The sequence below is a fragment of the Protopterus annectens genome, chromosome 13.part0, assembly GCF_019279795.1.
Source record: "Protopterus annectens isolate FY-2018-M chromosome 13.part0, PAN1.0, whole genome shotgun sequence".
Lineage (NCBI taxonomy): Eukaryota > Metazoa > Chordata > Ceratodontiformes > Protopteridae > Protopterus > Protopterus annectens.
This window is the reverse complement of record NC_056747.1, coordinates 796,694,838-796,709,807: the sequence shown is the minus strand read 5'-3', so window position 1 is coordinate 796,709,807 and position 14,970 is coordinate 796,694,838. Positions and strand designations below refer to the sequence as shown.

The following is a 14,970-nucleotide window of genomic DNA, read 5'->3' as shown; positions in this document are numbered from 1 at the left end:
CAGTATTTGTTAACTGCTGTGCAGTTATCCACAACCAGTACTGTTCTGCAGAAAAAAAAAAAAACGAATGAGACAGTACTCTCACAAATTTCTGAATTAAGTAACTCCAAATGCTGAAAAGATACCATGAGGTTGGGAAAAGCAATACACAGAATGCATTTAGTTTTGTGCGCAGAAGGTTTAAAAATTAAACAATATAATTATCTTAGTGTTATTAAGCACTTGATTAATTAATTGACAGGATTGGTGTTTTGTGTCACATGTAGGGTGATTTTGGGGTTAAACTGGGATGTATTATGCTGTTTAATAGTTCTGATGAAGTCTGACATTTTGAGGATGAAAGCACTCAACTTGTAATTTAATATTCTGTTAGCATTTTGAGTCTTCCCGAACTCGTGGTATCTTATTAGTAGCATTTGGAGTTACTTTGTTTTGAGCTGTTTGCATAATAGATCTTTTGTTTAAAATTTATGATTTAGTCATAAAAGGATGGTCTAGGCTAGGTACAGTAAACTTTTGCACCTGTTTTGGTTGTTAGAGAGTCAGCTAAGTGTACATCAAGGAATCATACTATCTGGCTCAGGAATAATGATCCTGGCCAGGCTACTTTTGAATGTTCTGGATGTGATGCATGAGAGTCGACTGGGCACAGCAAAAAATGAAGTTCCTTGCTCAAAGTTTTTTTTTGTAGCCTGGTATTGATACAGAAATTGCACATGTAACTGTAAACCAGTGGATTTCATACGGTTCAAAATGTTTCACTATTAGCACTCTTACATCAAACCAGCATCCTGTGTATCCTAAGAAATTACCATCTGCACCACAACAATGTACTCAGAGACTTCTGCGGTGGTACAGAGGTAGCATTGTTCCTCACAGCAAGAGGTTCTCCCATTCGATTCTCGGCTGGAGTGCGGGGACTGCCTTCTGTGTGGAGTCTGCATGTCCTCCCTGTGGTTGGGTGGGCATTCGAAAGACATGCATAAATGGGCGTGCCTTCGTTGAAGGTTGAACATTGAGCTGGCACCTTGGCATTCATGAAAATTTACTGCCAATCATTAGCAGACTGGAGTTCCGCTGTGGCGACCCCTAACCGGAAAAAGCCGAAAGACAACCACAACAACAACGATGTATTCATATTAACAATTCAAGGCCTTCACAGTTCACTTTAGCTGGCCAAATGTGACATGTAGAATCAGCATTGACAAAAAAAGTTAATACCAGGGCAGAGAACAATGCCTGCAAAAAAGGACTTTCATGAACAGAATGGCGGAGCTGCTCTGAGTTTGGCGACCTTACCCGGAGATCTGGAGTGAATCTGAACTAAATCCAAGGCATCCATTGTGTTCAACAAAAAATAAGTATATTCTAAGCTTTACTGCACTTTTTGAACTGCATTTTCACTAACTGCTGCTTCATTTTTGCTGTTTCCACTGCTGTGGTGATTTTTTTCTGCACTTTGAATTTCTAGTACTTCTGTATTTTATAGCATATGCTAGATTCAGACTTGCTGAATCTAGGCTGTTTGGTACTAAATGAGCACTAAAACTAGCCAACCTACATTAAGAAGGTCCCTGTGCACCCTTGTGGCAGAAGTGTGCAGCCCAGGACCCATCTGAGTTGTGGACTGTTGGAATAAAGCTCAGTTTTGGGATTTCCCATTGGTTAGTTTGTGTTAAAACTGTTTAAGTTCTCTTGTATTTAAGCACCGCTATTGTGCTTAGCTACTCGGCCACGGTGGTAAAGTGGTTAGCATTGTTGCCTCACAGCAAGAGGTTCTCTGGTTCGATCCTCGGCTGGAGTGCCTTCTGTGTGGAGTCTGCATGTCCTCCCTGTGGTCGCGTGGGTTTCCTCCCACATCCCAAAGACATGCTGTAGATGGATTGGACACTCCAAAGTGTGTGTGTGTGTGTGTGTGTGTGTGTGTGTGTGTGTGTGTGTGTGTGTCTTCAGTGGAAGGTTGGGCACCAGACTGGCAACTCGACACCATAAAACTCGACTGCCAATCATGAGTGAACAGGTGATCCACTGTGGTGACCCCTAACCAAGAAAAGAAGAAGAAGAAGATTGTGCTTAGCTACTCACCATGCAAAGGGGTTTAGCACTGCGGTGTATTGACTCAAATGCTTAGAAACACAATTTTTCCCTTGATATCAGCTAGACAACCCTCCTTAGCTCCACTGCCTCTCTATAAGCAATGCAGCTACACACTGCTACCCATCGAGCAACTCAGCTGTGCATTCTGAGGTGCTGACGCAGTCTTCCACCCTTAACCTCCATAGAATAGCAGTCTTTGTTAGTCTCACAAACAAACTCTCGTCCATCTAGCCCATCCCCCTAGTTACTACAATGTATAACTGCCATAATGGATGGACAGTTTCCCACCATTTCCCCAATCAACCTAATTGATATGGGAATCTCCTGAGGCAATGTAGCAATTGCCTCTTGTATACTGACAACCACTTGCTCCTTCCTAAAGCGAACAAATACATTATCTGAGAGATGTAACTACACCATGAAATTACAATAAGTTCTCTCACAAAACAATAAAGCAGATATACGACAGGTTGTCAGCACACACAACTCCCAGCTCACACAAGATAAGGTAAAAATGCATAAACTCACATACGCAGCGGTACTCACTAAGAGCCTACCAAAAGACCAGAGACCTCCCAAGCGCAAATAACATACACATACTGGTACATGAACAAAATCCACCACTACACACACATCAGTGTCTCAGCAATTAAGCCCCTAAGGAAAACACCTCAAAACCAAATGTACTGGTCATAGGTGACTCAGTAGTGAGACATACAAATTTCCCCTTCACCCGGTTGAACAAGAAGGTCACGGTCAGGTGCCTGTCAGACATCAGATCCGTCATACCAAGCATGCACTCAAGTCACTCAGCAGCAATTACATTATGATTCTGTCATAGTACATGTTGGTGTGAATGACTTGAGATGTAACTCTCTGGACTATATGAAGAGAGACATGACAGAACACTCAGATTATGTGTTCTACGCAGTTATGTCCCAAGCCCTAAGCTGTATTCTACCTTCACCAAGGATGATGCCACAATAGAGTAAAAAAATGATTGATTTCCATAATTGGCTTGGCTTCTGGTGTCACTCTAGGGGGAACCAGTATCTGTCTGCCTGGGAAGACGTGGTTGACAGTCCATGCTGCTTTGCCAGAAATGGGCTTCACCTGTCTCCTCGAGCCTTTGGTTACTGGTAAAGACACTTGCCTCCCCATAGTGCTTTTTTAGGCAATGTCCAAACAACAAAACTTTTGCTATCAGAAATGCACTAAAGACAAACTCAAGGTCATGTTGCTTAATGCTAGGAGCTTAAACAGTAAACTGCACTCCCTGGAAGCAGTCCTCACCTTGGAAGATGTTGATGTTTGTGCAGTCACTGAGACGTAGCTCAAAGCCACTGAGAGCACCCCAGCCATACAAGGCTTCAATGCCTTTCACACATTCAGACCCCAAAACAAACGTGAAAGAACTAAAGGTGGAAGAGAATCCATCTTGATTAAATCCAAATCCACCTCAAGACTGGTGAAACTGGATGACTCTCTTGAGCTACTCCAGGTCCAATTAACTACAGGTAAAATACCCTTCCACATCATCACTAGCTACAGGTCTCCCACCATGAAACAGGAGATGCACACTGCCTAACTGGACTTGCTAGACTCGCTCAGTATACAGTTAAACACCTTGGCCATGGGAGGTTTGAAATATCCTTCCATTGATTGGGCAACTTACATGAGCATGAACATGATTGCTTTGAGATTCCTGGACTTTGTTAATTTAAATGTCCTAGAACAGTTAGTCCACATTCCCACAAGGGGCTCAAACGTCCTGGACCTAGTGCTCACCAACATGGGGAGGTCACTGCACTACCCCCCTGAGTGTTGCCCTCACTGGTAAGGTCAGACTATAAATCTGTCTCATTTGAAATACACATCAAACCTGACACCCTCACAAGAGTAAAAAAAAAAAACTGAAACATTTCTCTAAAGCAAACTATTGCCTACTAAGCAATGATATAAAAAGTTTCAAAGCCCCTGCCAACATAGCCAACAATGACTTCTATGCAGAGGAATACACAAATGCCCTATATAGCCACTTAAACAAATGCATTGACTCAGCTATACCTAACAGGAACAAAACCAGGTTTTCCTGAAAAAACAAGCCACCCTGGTGGACTGTAAGCATAAATAAGTTATACAACAAAAGAAAGAAACTGAAAGTACAGGAGGGAACTTACTCAAGAGAGGAAGAATACTCTCCTCAGCTCGAGCAAGTAAATCAGATATCTTGTCAAGTACGCTAAGGCTAGCTAAGAGTCTAAATTAGCATCCCTAGCTAAAGACAATCATAAGGCATTCTTTAGTTACATCCAAAACTTAAAAGGGAATGCCCAGCTGTGTGCCGAACTTATAGTGCACAGTACAACTCACACTGAACCTGAAGGAATTGCCAACCTGCTAGTGGAGAGATTTGGCAATAACTTCACCCCCCTGCCTCACTAGACATACTCCAAAGCATTCCTAACACCAGTCCTCCATTGAGTGTCTCCAAAGAAGAGGTCAAACAAGCACTCTCCAAGGCCAAAACTACAGCCTCTATGGAACCAGATAACATCCCAGGCTGCTTACTAAATCTAAAACAAGACCTAGCATAACCACTTGGCACTCTGTTTAACCATACCTGAGAATTGGCTTTGTCCCGGCAGAGTGGAGAATAACACCATAATTCCCTTGTGCAAAGAGGGTCCATCAACTACCCTGGAAATTATTGACCCATATGCCTAACCAGCCTTATCTGCAAGGCTATGGAAAGAATCATCATGAACCTTATCCTGGACCTTATCCCCAAAGACATAGGCACCCTCCAAACTCGTGACTACACCCAGTTTGTTTTTTTCAAGGGAAAATCTTACCTATTAAACCTAGTGGACTTCTGTGAAAATGTCACTAAAGCCTTGGATAAGGGCACAACAGTACATACCGCCTAGCGTGATTTAGCCAAGGCCTTTGACACAATCCTTCAATCAGGTGTCATAGAGAAATTGGGATTAACCCATACATTACTAGATGGGTAGCCAACTAGCACACTGACAGAGCCCACACTATAAAAGTTGGAGACTCCATCTCCACCAGTAGACCAGTTACCAATGGAGTACTACAAGAACCTGTGCTGGGCCCTCTACTGTTTGGAATATTTTTCTCTGAAGTACAGGCAAAGGTAGATAGTCTGTGGCTTACCAAGTCTGTAGATGACTGTAAACTGAGCGCAATCATGGAGTCCTCCAGTGATACTAACATATTACAGAAAGGGCTGACACAAACAAATGACTGGTACCAAACTCATGGACTAAAACAATGCAAAAAAAATGCCATGCCATTATCCCCTTTGGCAAAGACATAGCCCCTGCTAATCGTGATATAGACAGCACCCCTTTAGCTCAAGCTCAGTGGTGTGAGACTTTTGAACACAGGTTAATAGCAATCTAAACTTCAATCATTAGTGGTAAGAAAAGCATTCTACATTGCACATCTCATAAATAAGGGCATTGCATTCAAGACCAGGGAGGTCATAGCTCCACTGTACTCGACCCTAAATTAGACCAAAAATTGAGTAGAATGCTCCCTTCTGTATGCACAGATACCTGCAGCAACTGGAGAGATGACAGAGGTTTCTGACCAAAAGAACCCAGGGTCCCCAAAACATGACATACATGGAAAGACTGAAAGCTCTATCACTGTACTCTGTATCATACAGGTTGCTGAGAGGCGACCTGTGCCTGGCCTACAGAGCAGTCACGGACCCTGCCCTAATGGCAATGTTGCACATCCGCAAATCAAATGAGACAAGAATAAGTCACTCCAGGGATCTCAACCTAGCCAGTGACATAAACAGAACATGCTCGAGAGACATCTATATCTCCCAGCGGCTGCCGCTCCTCTGGAATAAGCTCCCACTCCATGTGAAGCAGAGCTCCTCAATGACCCGATTCAAGCAAAATATTGACAACTGGATGGGTGACAGTAAAATTCAACCTGGGGGTGGCACTTATGTCCCTTATGGACAGGAGCAGTCGGTGCTGATCATAAAATTGCTCTGCTAACAATGACCATCTAACTATGGTCAATAAGGGTACTCAGGTTTTTATATGGCTAAGCTTGTAACAGCCCTAGGGCCATTAGCCTAGTAACCTCCTATGAACCTATGACTATCAAAGCTAACTGTCCACAGTTTAAATCATATGTACTTATGACACTTCTGAAATAAAATGGTATTAAATATTTCAAGTATTAATTTTTCATCCCAGCTACTAATGAGTTGGATGGAAAATCTACAAAAAAAAAACATGAAAGTTGCTAAAGCAAATAGCCCCCATTGAGAGGCTATGAAAAACAAAAGTAACAGTATTGTTTATGGTAATGTCACGTTTGTTTACCAATATTGATTCTGGACAGAAATTTACGTTTAAAAAAAAAAAAAATATATATATATATATATATATATATATATATATATATATATTTTTTTTTTTTTTTATGTTTCTTAATGAGATATTGCACTCATTAACACAGCCTGTGTACCGTATTTCACAGTAAGTACATGAAATAAAGTTATGAATGTATGAAAGAGATTCCCAAACTATTCTCAGATTTACACGGTTATAAATGGCTTTCTAAAACAACTCATTATTTGAATAGGAAAAATGTTAGGAACTTTGTAGTTTGGAGCAGAAAAAAGCAAGTAGAAATGAAACAAAAAATACAGCTTACCAAAGGATTTCTGGGCAATAAACTGCATCTAGTTGATATTACATGCAGAAACACTAGCTCTGGGATTGGGTTACATTTTTTTCTTATTCTGGGTGTTAGCCCTATTTTATGCATTTTGCTTAGGAAAACAATATTTCAATGAATGTCAGGGTTGTTTGATTACATCAATTGTGGAGGGATACATTCTAGTGAAGCCACTGTTTGTTCCTCTATCACTGTTACGGCTACCATCATTTAATAAAGCACAAACAATATCTGGATCATCAGCTGATGTAGCCCTATACAAAACTAACATTACTTTAAAAATGTTAGCTTCCCATTCACATTAATGCTGCGTCCTTCAATACTTCTGCCTATGGAATCTATGCCTTTATGGATGATTACTCAGCCTGTGGAAATGAAGAATTTAAGGACTGTCTAAAAGGAAGAAAAATAACTTTGATCTTTTCCTTTATAACAGACACTCCTAATTTCATTTGCTAACCACAACTACTATATCCACAGTTGTACAATGGCCCTCTTATGTATGCTCAAACAATGCCACTCAGAAAAGATGCTTACTCCCTTTCATACTGTTTTGGTTTTCCTAATGCTGTCACATAATTTCCCATGATTATGATACTTCAAAAAAAAACATAGCATAACACATGATTTTTGCCTGCATTACCTCACTGAATCAACTCTCCCATACTGTTTACACTCAAGTCACTCACTTTCCTGTTTGTTCTCACAGTTGACAATCCTCTTAATGTATTTCCTTGTCTTTTCTTTGCTACATGCTCAAGTTTCCCATTCCAGAAAATCGGTAATTATATTTAATCCTCTGTGTAGCACGATACAATGTAGGTCTAACTCTTCAGCTCATTATGCTATTTTGTGTGGATTTCTTACAGTTCCCACAGTACTGATCAGATTCAGTCCAAAGATATCGCACACACTTTCATGCAATCCTTCATGGTAAAGGCTCGGAAAATGATCTGCACAAATGCACGCATGTTATCTGATGTAGTAAATGTAAACTGTAAAATAAATAATAAATAATAAATAAGGTACATTCTCTGAGTTACAGCACAGTGACACTAAATATACAGAACCAACTGATATTGCCAACATCCTGGCAGATAGGTTCAGTGCTAACTTTACCCCCTCTCACCCCCTAAAGGGCCCATCTCTATACCGGAAGAATGCAAAGTTCCTGTAATCACGGTTGCACAGGTAAAAACCACACTCTCCAAAGCCAAGAACACAGCATCCATGGGAACTGACAATATCCCAGGTTGCGTTCTACATGAACTACAAAATGAACTGGCACCCCACCTAAGCACCATGTTCAATCATAGCCTCACCTCAGGCTTTGTGCCCACTGAATGGCGCATAGCGACGGTTATAGCACTCCACACAGGGGTAGCCACCACATACCCCGGGAACTACCGCCCCATTAGCCTAACGAGCCTGGTTTGAAAGACCATGGAACATATCATCATGGAACTTATAAACAAAGACATTGGTAATCTCCATACTCTGGACCCCACCCAGTTCGGGTTTGTAAAAGGCAGATCATGTCTTCTAAACCTGATGTACTTCTTTGAAGCAGTTACCAAAGCCATAGATGAGGGTAAGGTGGTTCACACAGCCTAGCTAGATCTTGCCAAGGCTTTTGACACCATCCCCCACTCTGGAATTATATATAAACTCACTAAACTAGTTATAAATCCCTATGTCACAAGATGGGTTGCCAACTGGCTCACGGACAGAACCCACAATGTGAAAGTAGCAGACTCCAAATCTGACTTCAGACCAGTGACAAGTGGAGTACCACAGGGTTCAGTCCTGGGTCCTCTCCTGTTTGGTATCTACTTTTTTGAAGTACAGGCTAACACAGAAGGTCTTTGACTAACGAAGTTCACAGATGACTGCAAACTAGGAGCCATAATCGAAACTCCTAACGATGTGGACATCCTACAAAAGGGCCTCACTGAGACAGATGCCTGGTGTCAAAGCCATGGCCTCAAGATCAATGCCAAAAAGTGCATTGTCATCCCCTTTGGTAAAAACTCTGTACCCATGAGCTACCACATCGGTGGTTGTCTACTTAACACTGAAAGTGTGATGAGACCTTGGGACATAGGTGGGCAGTAGTCTCTCTTTTGATAATCACATTGCCACAGTAGTCAGGAAATCCTTCTATGTGGCACACCTCATCACAAAAGGTTTCTCATCCAGGAAAAAAGAAGTAATTGTTCCCCTCTACTAGTCACTCATTAGACCCATTACAGAGTACAACACCCCTTTTAGTATGTTCCTCACAAGACATCTGCAACAACTGGAAAGGCCACAGAAACACCTCACAAAGAGGATTACCGGCCTCAAACAGATGCCCTACGTAGACCATCTCAAAAAACTCCAGCTTTACTCCGTTGCATATCACCTACTCAGAGGCGATCACTGCCTAACATACACAGCTAAGTCAAACCCAGAGCTGTTGGACATACACCACGTAAATCCCAATCCCTCCGAGCTACACGCTCTAGGGACCTAAACCTTGTCACTACACTAAACAGAACATGCTGGAGGGATAGATTCCTGTCCCAGAGACTTCCCATACTCTGGAACAAACTACCTATCCATATCAAGCAAAGCTCCTCATTAGCACTCTTCAAGAAAAATCTTGATGATTGGATGGGAAATAGGAAATTCACCCCAGGGATCACCTCCGTGGCTCTGCTCGACAGGGGCACAGGAAAATAATTTTCTTGGGTAGCGAAAGCCAGGGTACCTTTTTGGCTAGGCTTATATAGGCCCTAGGTCCAATAGCCTATAAAATTTCTTGTTGCATGTTTTCCTAAATCTGCATCACAACCTAACAAGGTAGGCCCATACTTGTAGGTACTATCTAACTTTGTAATCACTAAGAAGAAGTAAAAGACCTGGTATTTTAAAAGTGTGTAATATGAATGTAATGAAATGAAGACCCCCAAAGACTAGCATTGCTGCTGACTCTCAGCATTCAGATTAGTTTCTGAATGTGGTAACAAATGAAAATAGTGACTGCAAAGATTGGACTATTTGTGTAATGTAACAGTTATGAAGCATGGCCTCAGGATTTCTCTTAATATGGCAAGCACTCCTTGATATCCTTAACTCAGAAAATTCTGATGGGTGTATCTCTCAACCTATATACAATGAAAATAGGAACAAATACTCTTGAAAAGTAAGTACATCCGGGCAAAAATCTGGACACCTAATTAGCATAAGCTTTGAATATCAAAATAGCAACTTCAGCTTTATTATAGTCCTTATTTCCTAAGCACTAAATATACAACAAAGCAAAACAAATATAAACAATGTATAACATTAAGAAAATTATTACAAATAATGAAATATCAATAACAGATATGCTGCAAAAGGGGTAGCCACTCGTTGGTGTAAACTTTGGCTCTAGATGACTGTCACTGTTAAAGTGACACCCCAAGCCCATGTGCAAAACAAATGGGAAAAGGAGCTGTGGATGGATAGATGAATGGATTATAAAAAATATGCAATATGAACCAGATTAAACAATGGCAAGTACAGTGAAGAAAAGAGCACATCAAAAGGTCCTAATGTGTCCAAATACCAATATTCTCCAAATATTCCCAAGAATATCAATATAGAATTGGCTGAAAACAGCTCTAAATCTTCACATAAAACAAGTCCAGATTTCTTGAGCTTATAAATCGAGACATATGCAAACCTCTGAACTGCTGCTGCCATTTTCGACCACTCTCACTTTTGTCATGCACCCGCACTTACGCTTTCTTTTACATATGCACTCGCACATCCTTTTCTTTCCTTCTTTTCAGGTTTGTTTTAAGTTTAGAGTTACTAAACGGCAGCAACACTGCTTAGCGGTCTCATTCTTACTCGCACACACACACACACACACACACACACATACTTAGCTTTTCAATTGTTTTTTTACACTCGCTAAACGACAAAAACGCTACTTGGCGAAATTGCGCTCTTTCAGAGCTTAATATGCTTCCTTGAAGCTGCGGACTCGTTTCTCAGCCGGCATTGACTGTAGATTAACGGGGTGCCGATTTACAAGTCTCCCGTTTTCTGACCCAAAATCTGCCACCTACCCCTATCAGAATCCTTAGCTTGAAGTCTTAATGGGACTATTTCGGTCTCACTAGGGTTACCACCTGTCCCACTTTGCGAGGGACAGTCCCTCTTTGAGCAGTTGCGTCCTGCAAAAAAATTGTAAAAATGGCAAATGTCCTGAGATTTTTAGGGCAAAATTATTTCCTATATTTTAGGTAATAGTTACATAAAACAGTTATTGTGTATCTGAAACACCTACATGTTATTAGAAACAGAATAATCAACTAAAATGCTACAAGAATTAGCTTTTATTTACGCAAGAAAGTGTAGTTCCAACTTTTGTACTGGCCGTGGGTATGTTTCGGCTTGCAAAATCTGACATTTGTATCAAAAATGTCCCACTTTGGCCATCTGAAAAGGTGGTGGCAACCCTAGGTCTCACTAGTTTTCTAGTCAGGGGTTAACAAAAGCCCACCAAATGAGGGACATATTTAAAAGTTGGCACAGTTCTCTTAGCTAATAGAATTGCTTTTATCCGGCTATGCAGCTTCTAAAGGTCTCGGTGATATTACGTCCTTCATAAATATTCGTTTCCTGGTTTGGTTCCTCGTTAAGATGACTTTTACAAAATAGCCTTGCATTACCGGAAGAGAGGAGTGGACATCAACGTCTGCCCCATGCCTACTCGACTATTACAAGATAAATTAAGGAATCATATAGCCAAAATGTTGCTCATTGCTTACTGACACAGCGGTAACCCTCACCATTATGTCATAACATCTCAAATTTTAGTAGGGAGACAGAAAAGTTAATGTAAAGTCAGGAAGAACACCCCCAATAGATGAATGTATATGTGTTATGCAACTAGAAAACAAAATATTAATAATTATACTGTTTGAATTGATTCAGCAGTACAACGGCAGCCCTGTTTCCATAGCTACGGCTACTACACCAGAATAAAAATGGCAGCTACTTCGAGACCAGGGGACTGGATTGTAATTGCCCGTAGTCAGCTTGAAAGCTCCCAGGTAGTCTTCTCATCAGGGTGAACTTGGAAAGAGGTGACCCCCGCCGCATACAGGGTGTAACTATTAACTATTTCATTATACTATTTGGGAAAGAGTAGAATACAGGACAGCAGAACTGTAGACTATTGGTAGAGGGAGAATAATCAAAGCGAGGCAGTATACTTCCAAAAGCCCGTTCAAGTTTAAAAGACTTCATAAACTTACTCTTTTTTTCTTGTGAGTGTTTTAGAAGTTATGTGTTTTAGCTATAACTGTAGCCTTTTTAAATAAAAGCAGCTTATTTGTCAGATAACGCCAGCACCGCACGTTGCTCCAGTAGTAGTCCAAAACTTCGAACAACTGCTTTCAGAATTTCTTGGGTCATTTGCGTTTTAAGTATTACTGTTTGTTTAAATATATATATTCTTAATATAGTACAATGCAACTTTTTGTAAACATCTGATTTGTACAAAAATTCAGGCAATTTAGGGTAGTAAAATACTGTTTTTAGTAAAATGGGCACACACTCCTTATTGTTGACGTTTAATTTTAGTAATACTACATGACTCATTAAATTATGCATAAACAAAAGGTGAGGAATGAACAGTGTGAGCCCCCATGAAAGCGGCATTATAGCAGAAATAAAACCAAGTTTTATTGTAAAATGGCATTATTGCCATATGATATCGGACTGCGTGAAATGTATGGTGGGAACACAGCATTTTATTCTAGCAACTTTCCAGGATTATACAAGCAGTGTTTAAAATGTGTCTCTGGTTTTGGGGCTTTTGTCCCTCCCCAATACGTTTTGGCTTTTTCCAGATTTCTTGTGCTGCTGTTTTGAGAGATACAGCTGAGTGTTGAGCAGATTTTACAAGGAGCTGAGAGCTTCAGGGGAAGAGAAGTTTAATGCTGCTTATGCTGAGTCTGCTTGTATTGTTAATAGTGCAACAGGTAGTGTACTTGCTTTTGATGCAAAAGGTTGTGGGTTGTACTCCCACAGTATGTAGATGCATTGCTGATATTGTACTGTGTTGCAAATGGGGTGATGGTGCCATCTTGAGAATGTTCTCTTTGGCAAAGATACCTAGCAACTATGAACCCGTCCGTTATTTGCCATCCATTCCCTATTGCAATATTACTAGGTTATTTTTTAATGTAATATAGGTAATTTATTCCTCAAGGGCAACAAGAACTTTATTAGTAGATGAAACAATAAAATATAAAGTTGTTTGCTAGCAGCAACCTCTTCATTAGTTGCATATCTTCTTAATGTGGAATTATTTAGATTACTTTTACTTCTGCAGAGATTGTGCATATTTACTGATACTGTTGGATTGTAGAAGTTTGAGTAGACTTTTATGATGGAAATGTCCTCAACTGGGGAGTTTTGTCATTATTGGTGCATGCATTTTGTTTAATTGTTTACTGGAAAAATGTTCAAAACAATAAATTTAAAACACCCTCTAACAAGTGTACTGTATTATACAAGGATTATAATGTAATACAATCAGGAAGGTGCATCATAGAACACATGTATGTTTTGTGTGCAAGGGGCCTATCTTTTGAAAATAGCCCAAAGGTGATCTTTATCTGCCATTAGCCAAATGTATTTTCTTTGAATGTGGGTTTCAATGCTGTTTCAATGAATGTGAGTTTCCAGGGCAGAGAAGTTTTAATGCTAAGTCTGTTTTCATTGTTAGCAGATTTCTTAGTGTTTGTGCTGTAAAATGCAAAATAAAACTTTCAAATGAAGTCCAAATCATCATAGAAGTAAAGCAGGATGCACATTAGTGTTTATGGTAAATGGGGAGAAATAGCCAAATAATGGGACATTGGAATGGCTGCAGGGGGAGGCTCCATTTGACCATGACTTTGTGAGGGAGAAGGGCGGCAAACTCTAAGACAGCCCCGGCTGAACTATACCTCTCAACTGTCGGATTTTCACAGAATGAATAGATTTTTGCTTTTTATTTTTGGTTTGCTCCTCATAAAATTTGTGGTTTTCTGGCAAATCATTTAGGAATTAAGTCACTAAACAATGACAGACATTGAGTTTCAGACTTCATAACCTTCAGAAAATGCATGCTAAAGCAAGACCTGTAATTCTGTCTCAGTTTATACAAGAGCAATTCTTAGTACTGTTTGTATGTTCCCCAAATATATTTGGCCTTGTCTAAATTTCCTGCATTAACAGGTTGAGAGGGACATGCAAATAAATTGCTTTATAGAATTAGGCATATCAAAACCTCTCAACTGTCCCCAGTTTTGGTTCAAAATGTTGCTCTTCCCCTAATAAACCTTCTGCAAAATGTCCATTTTGGAAGAAAACATGGAGGGTTTACAATTAATAAATAACTTTAATAATCAGAGTTATATATTACTTTTATTTCAGAAATGCATGTAGATTCTTTTATTTTGTCAGCTGCTCAAGTTAGCAGTACTAATATTAAAACAGTGTCCCTTCTTTGACAGGTTCCCAGCTGTATGTATTGTGTGACTATTTTATATTTTTGCATCACATTTTTGGTTCATTTTTCATAAAATTGTTGTTTTCTGGCAAATTAGTGGCAAATCATTAAAGACTGAAGTTAGAAAATAATGACAGACATTTGAGTTTCCGATTTCATGCCCTTCAGAAAATCCATACTAATGCAAGATCTACTATTCTATTATCTTTCTAGGTTTATAAGAGCAATATTAAAAAATTGTCCTTATTTTTTGGCCTTTGTCCCACTTCTATGTATGGCTTTGTCCAGATTTCTTGCTCTGAGGTTGAGTGGTATGGCAAAGGTGTCAAAGCCATCACATTCAGCCAGAGACATTTCAAATTGTGACATACTTGTTGCACCCCACTCCCCCATGTAGTGACTCTGGATGTGTCCAAGCAGGCAATGAGCAGTTATGCAGTGTAAGTGTGCAGAGTATCCCCCACCCAAGGTAGACACAAGTACTACAGTGGCTTTTCATCTGTCCTTGATTTTGCAGAATGTTCTGGTTTCTGTCATATTTTTATACTGTTGATTTATGCTTATTATTATTCAGTAAGTGCTTGCTCTGTGTTTAAGTA

General features: G+C 40.0%; 1 protein-coding gene across 1 annotated transcript in view; it reads left to right on the top strand.

The window, feature by feature from the left end:
• Positions 1–11,850: 11,850 nt before the first annotated feature.
• The window catches only part of LOC122787678, a 970,705-nt gene continuing 967,585 nt past the window's right edge, over positions 11,851–14,970 (top strand). The window contains exon 1 of the mRNA XM_044054524.1: positions 11,851–11,921. Within this exon, the coding sequence (XP_043910459.1) occupies positions 11,856–11,921 (66 nt within the window). The 5' untranslated portion in view covers positions 11,851–11,855. The remainder of the gene's footprint in view (positions 11,922–14,970) is intronic.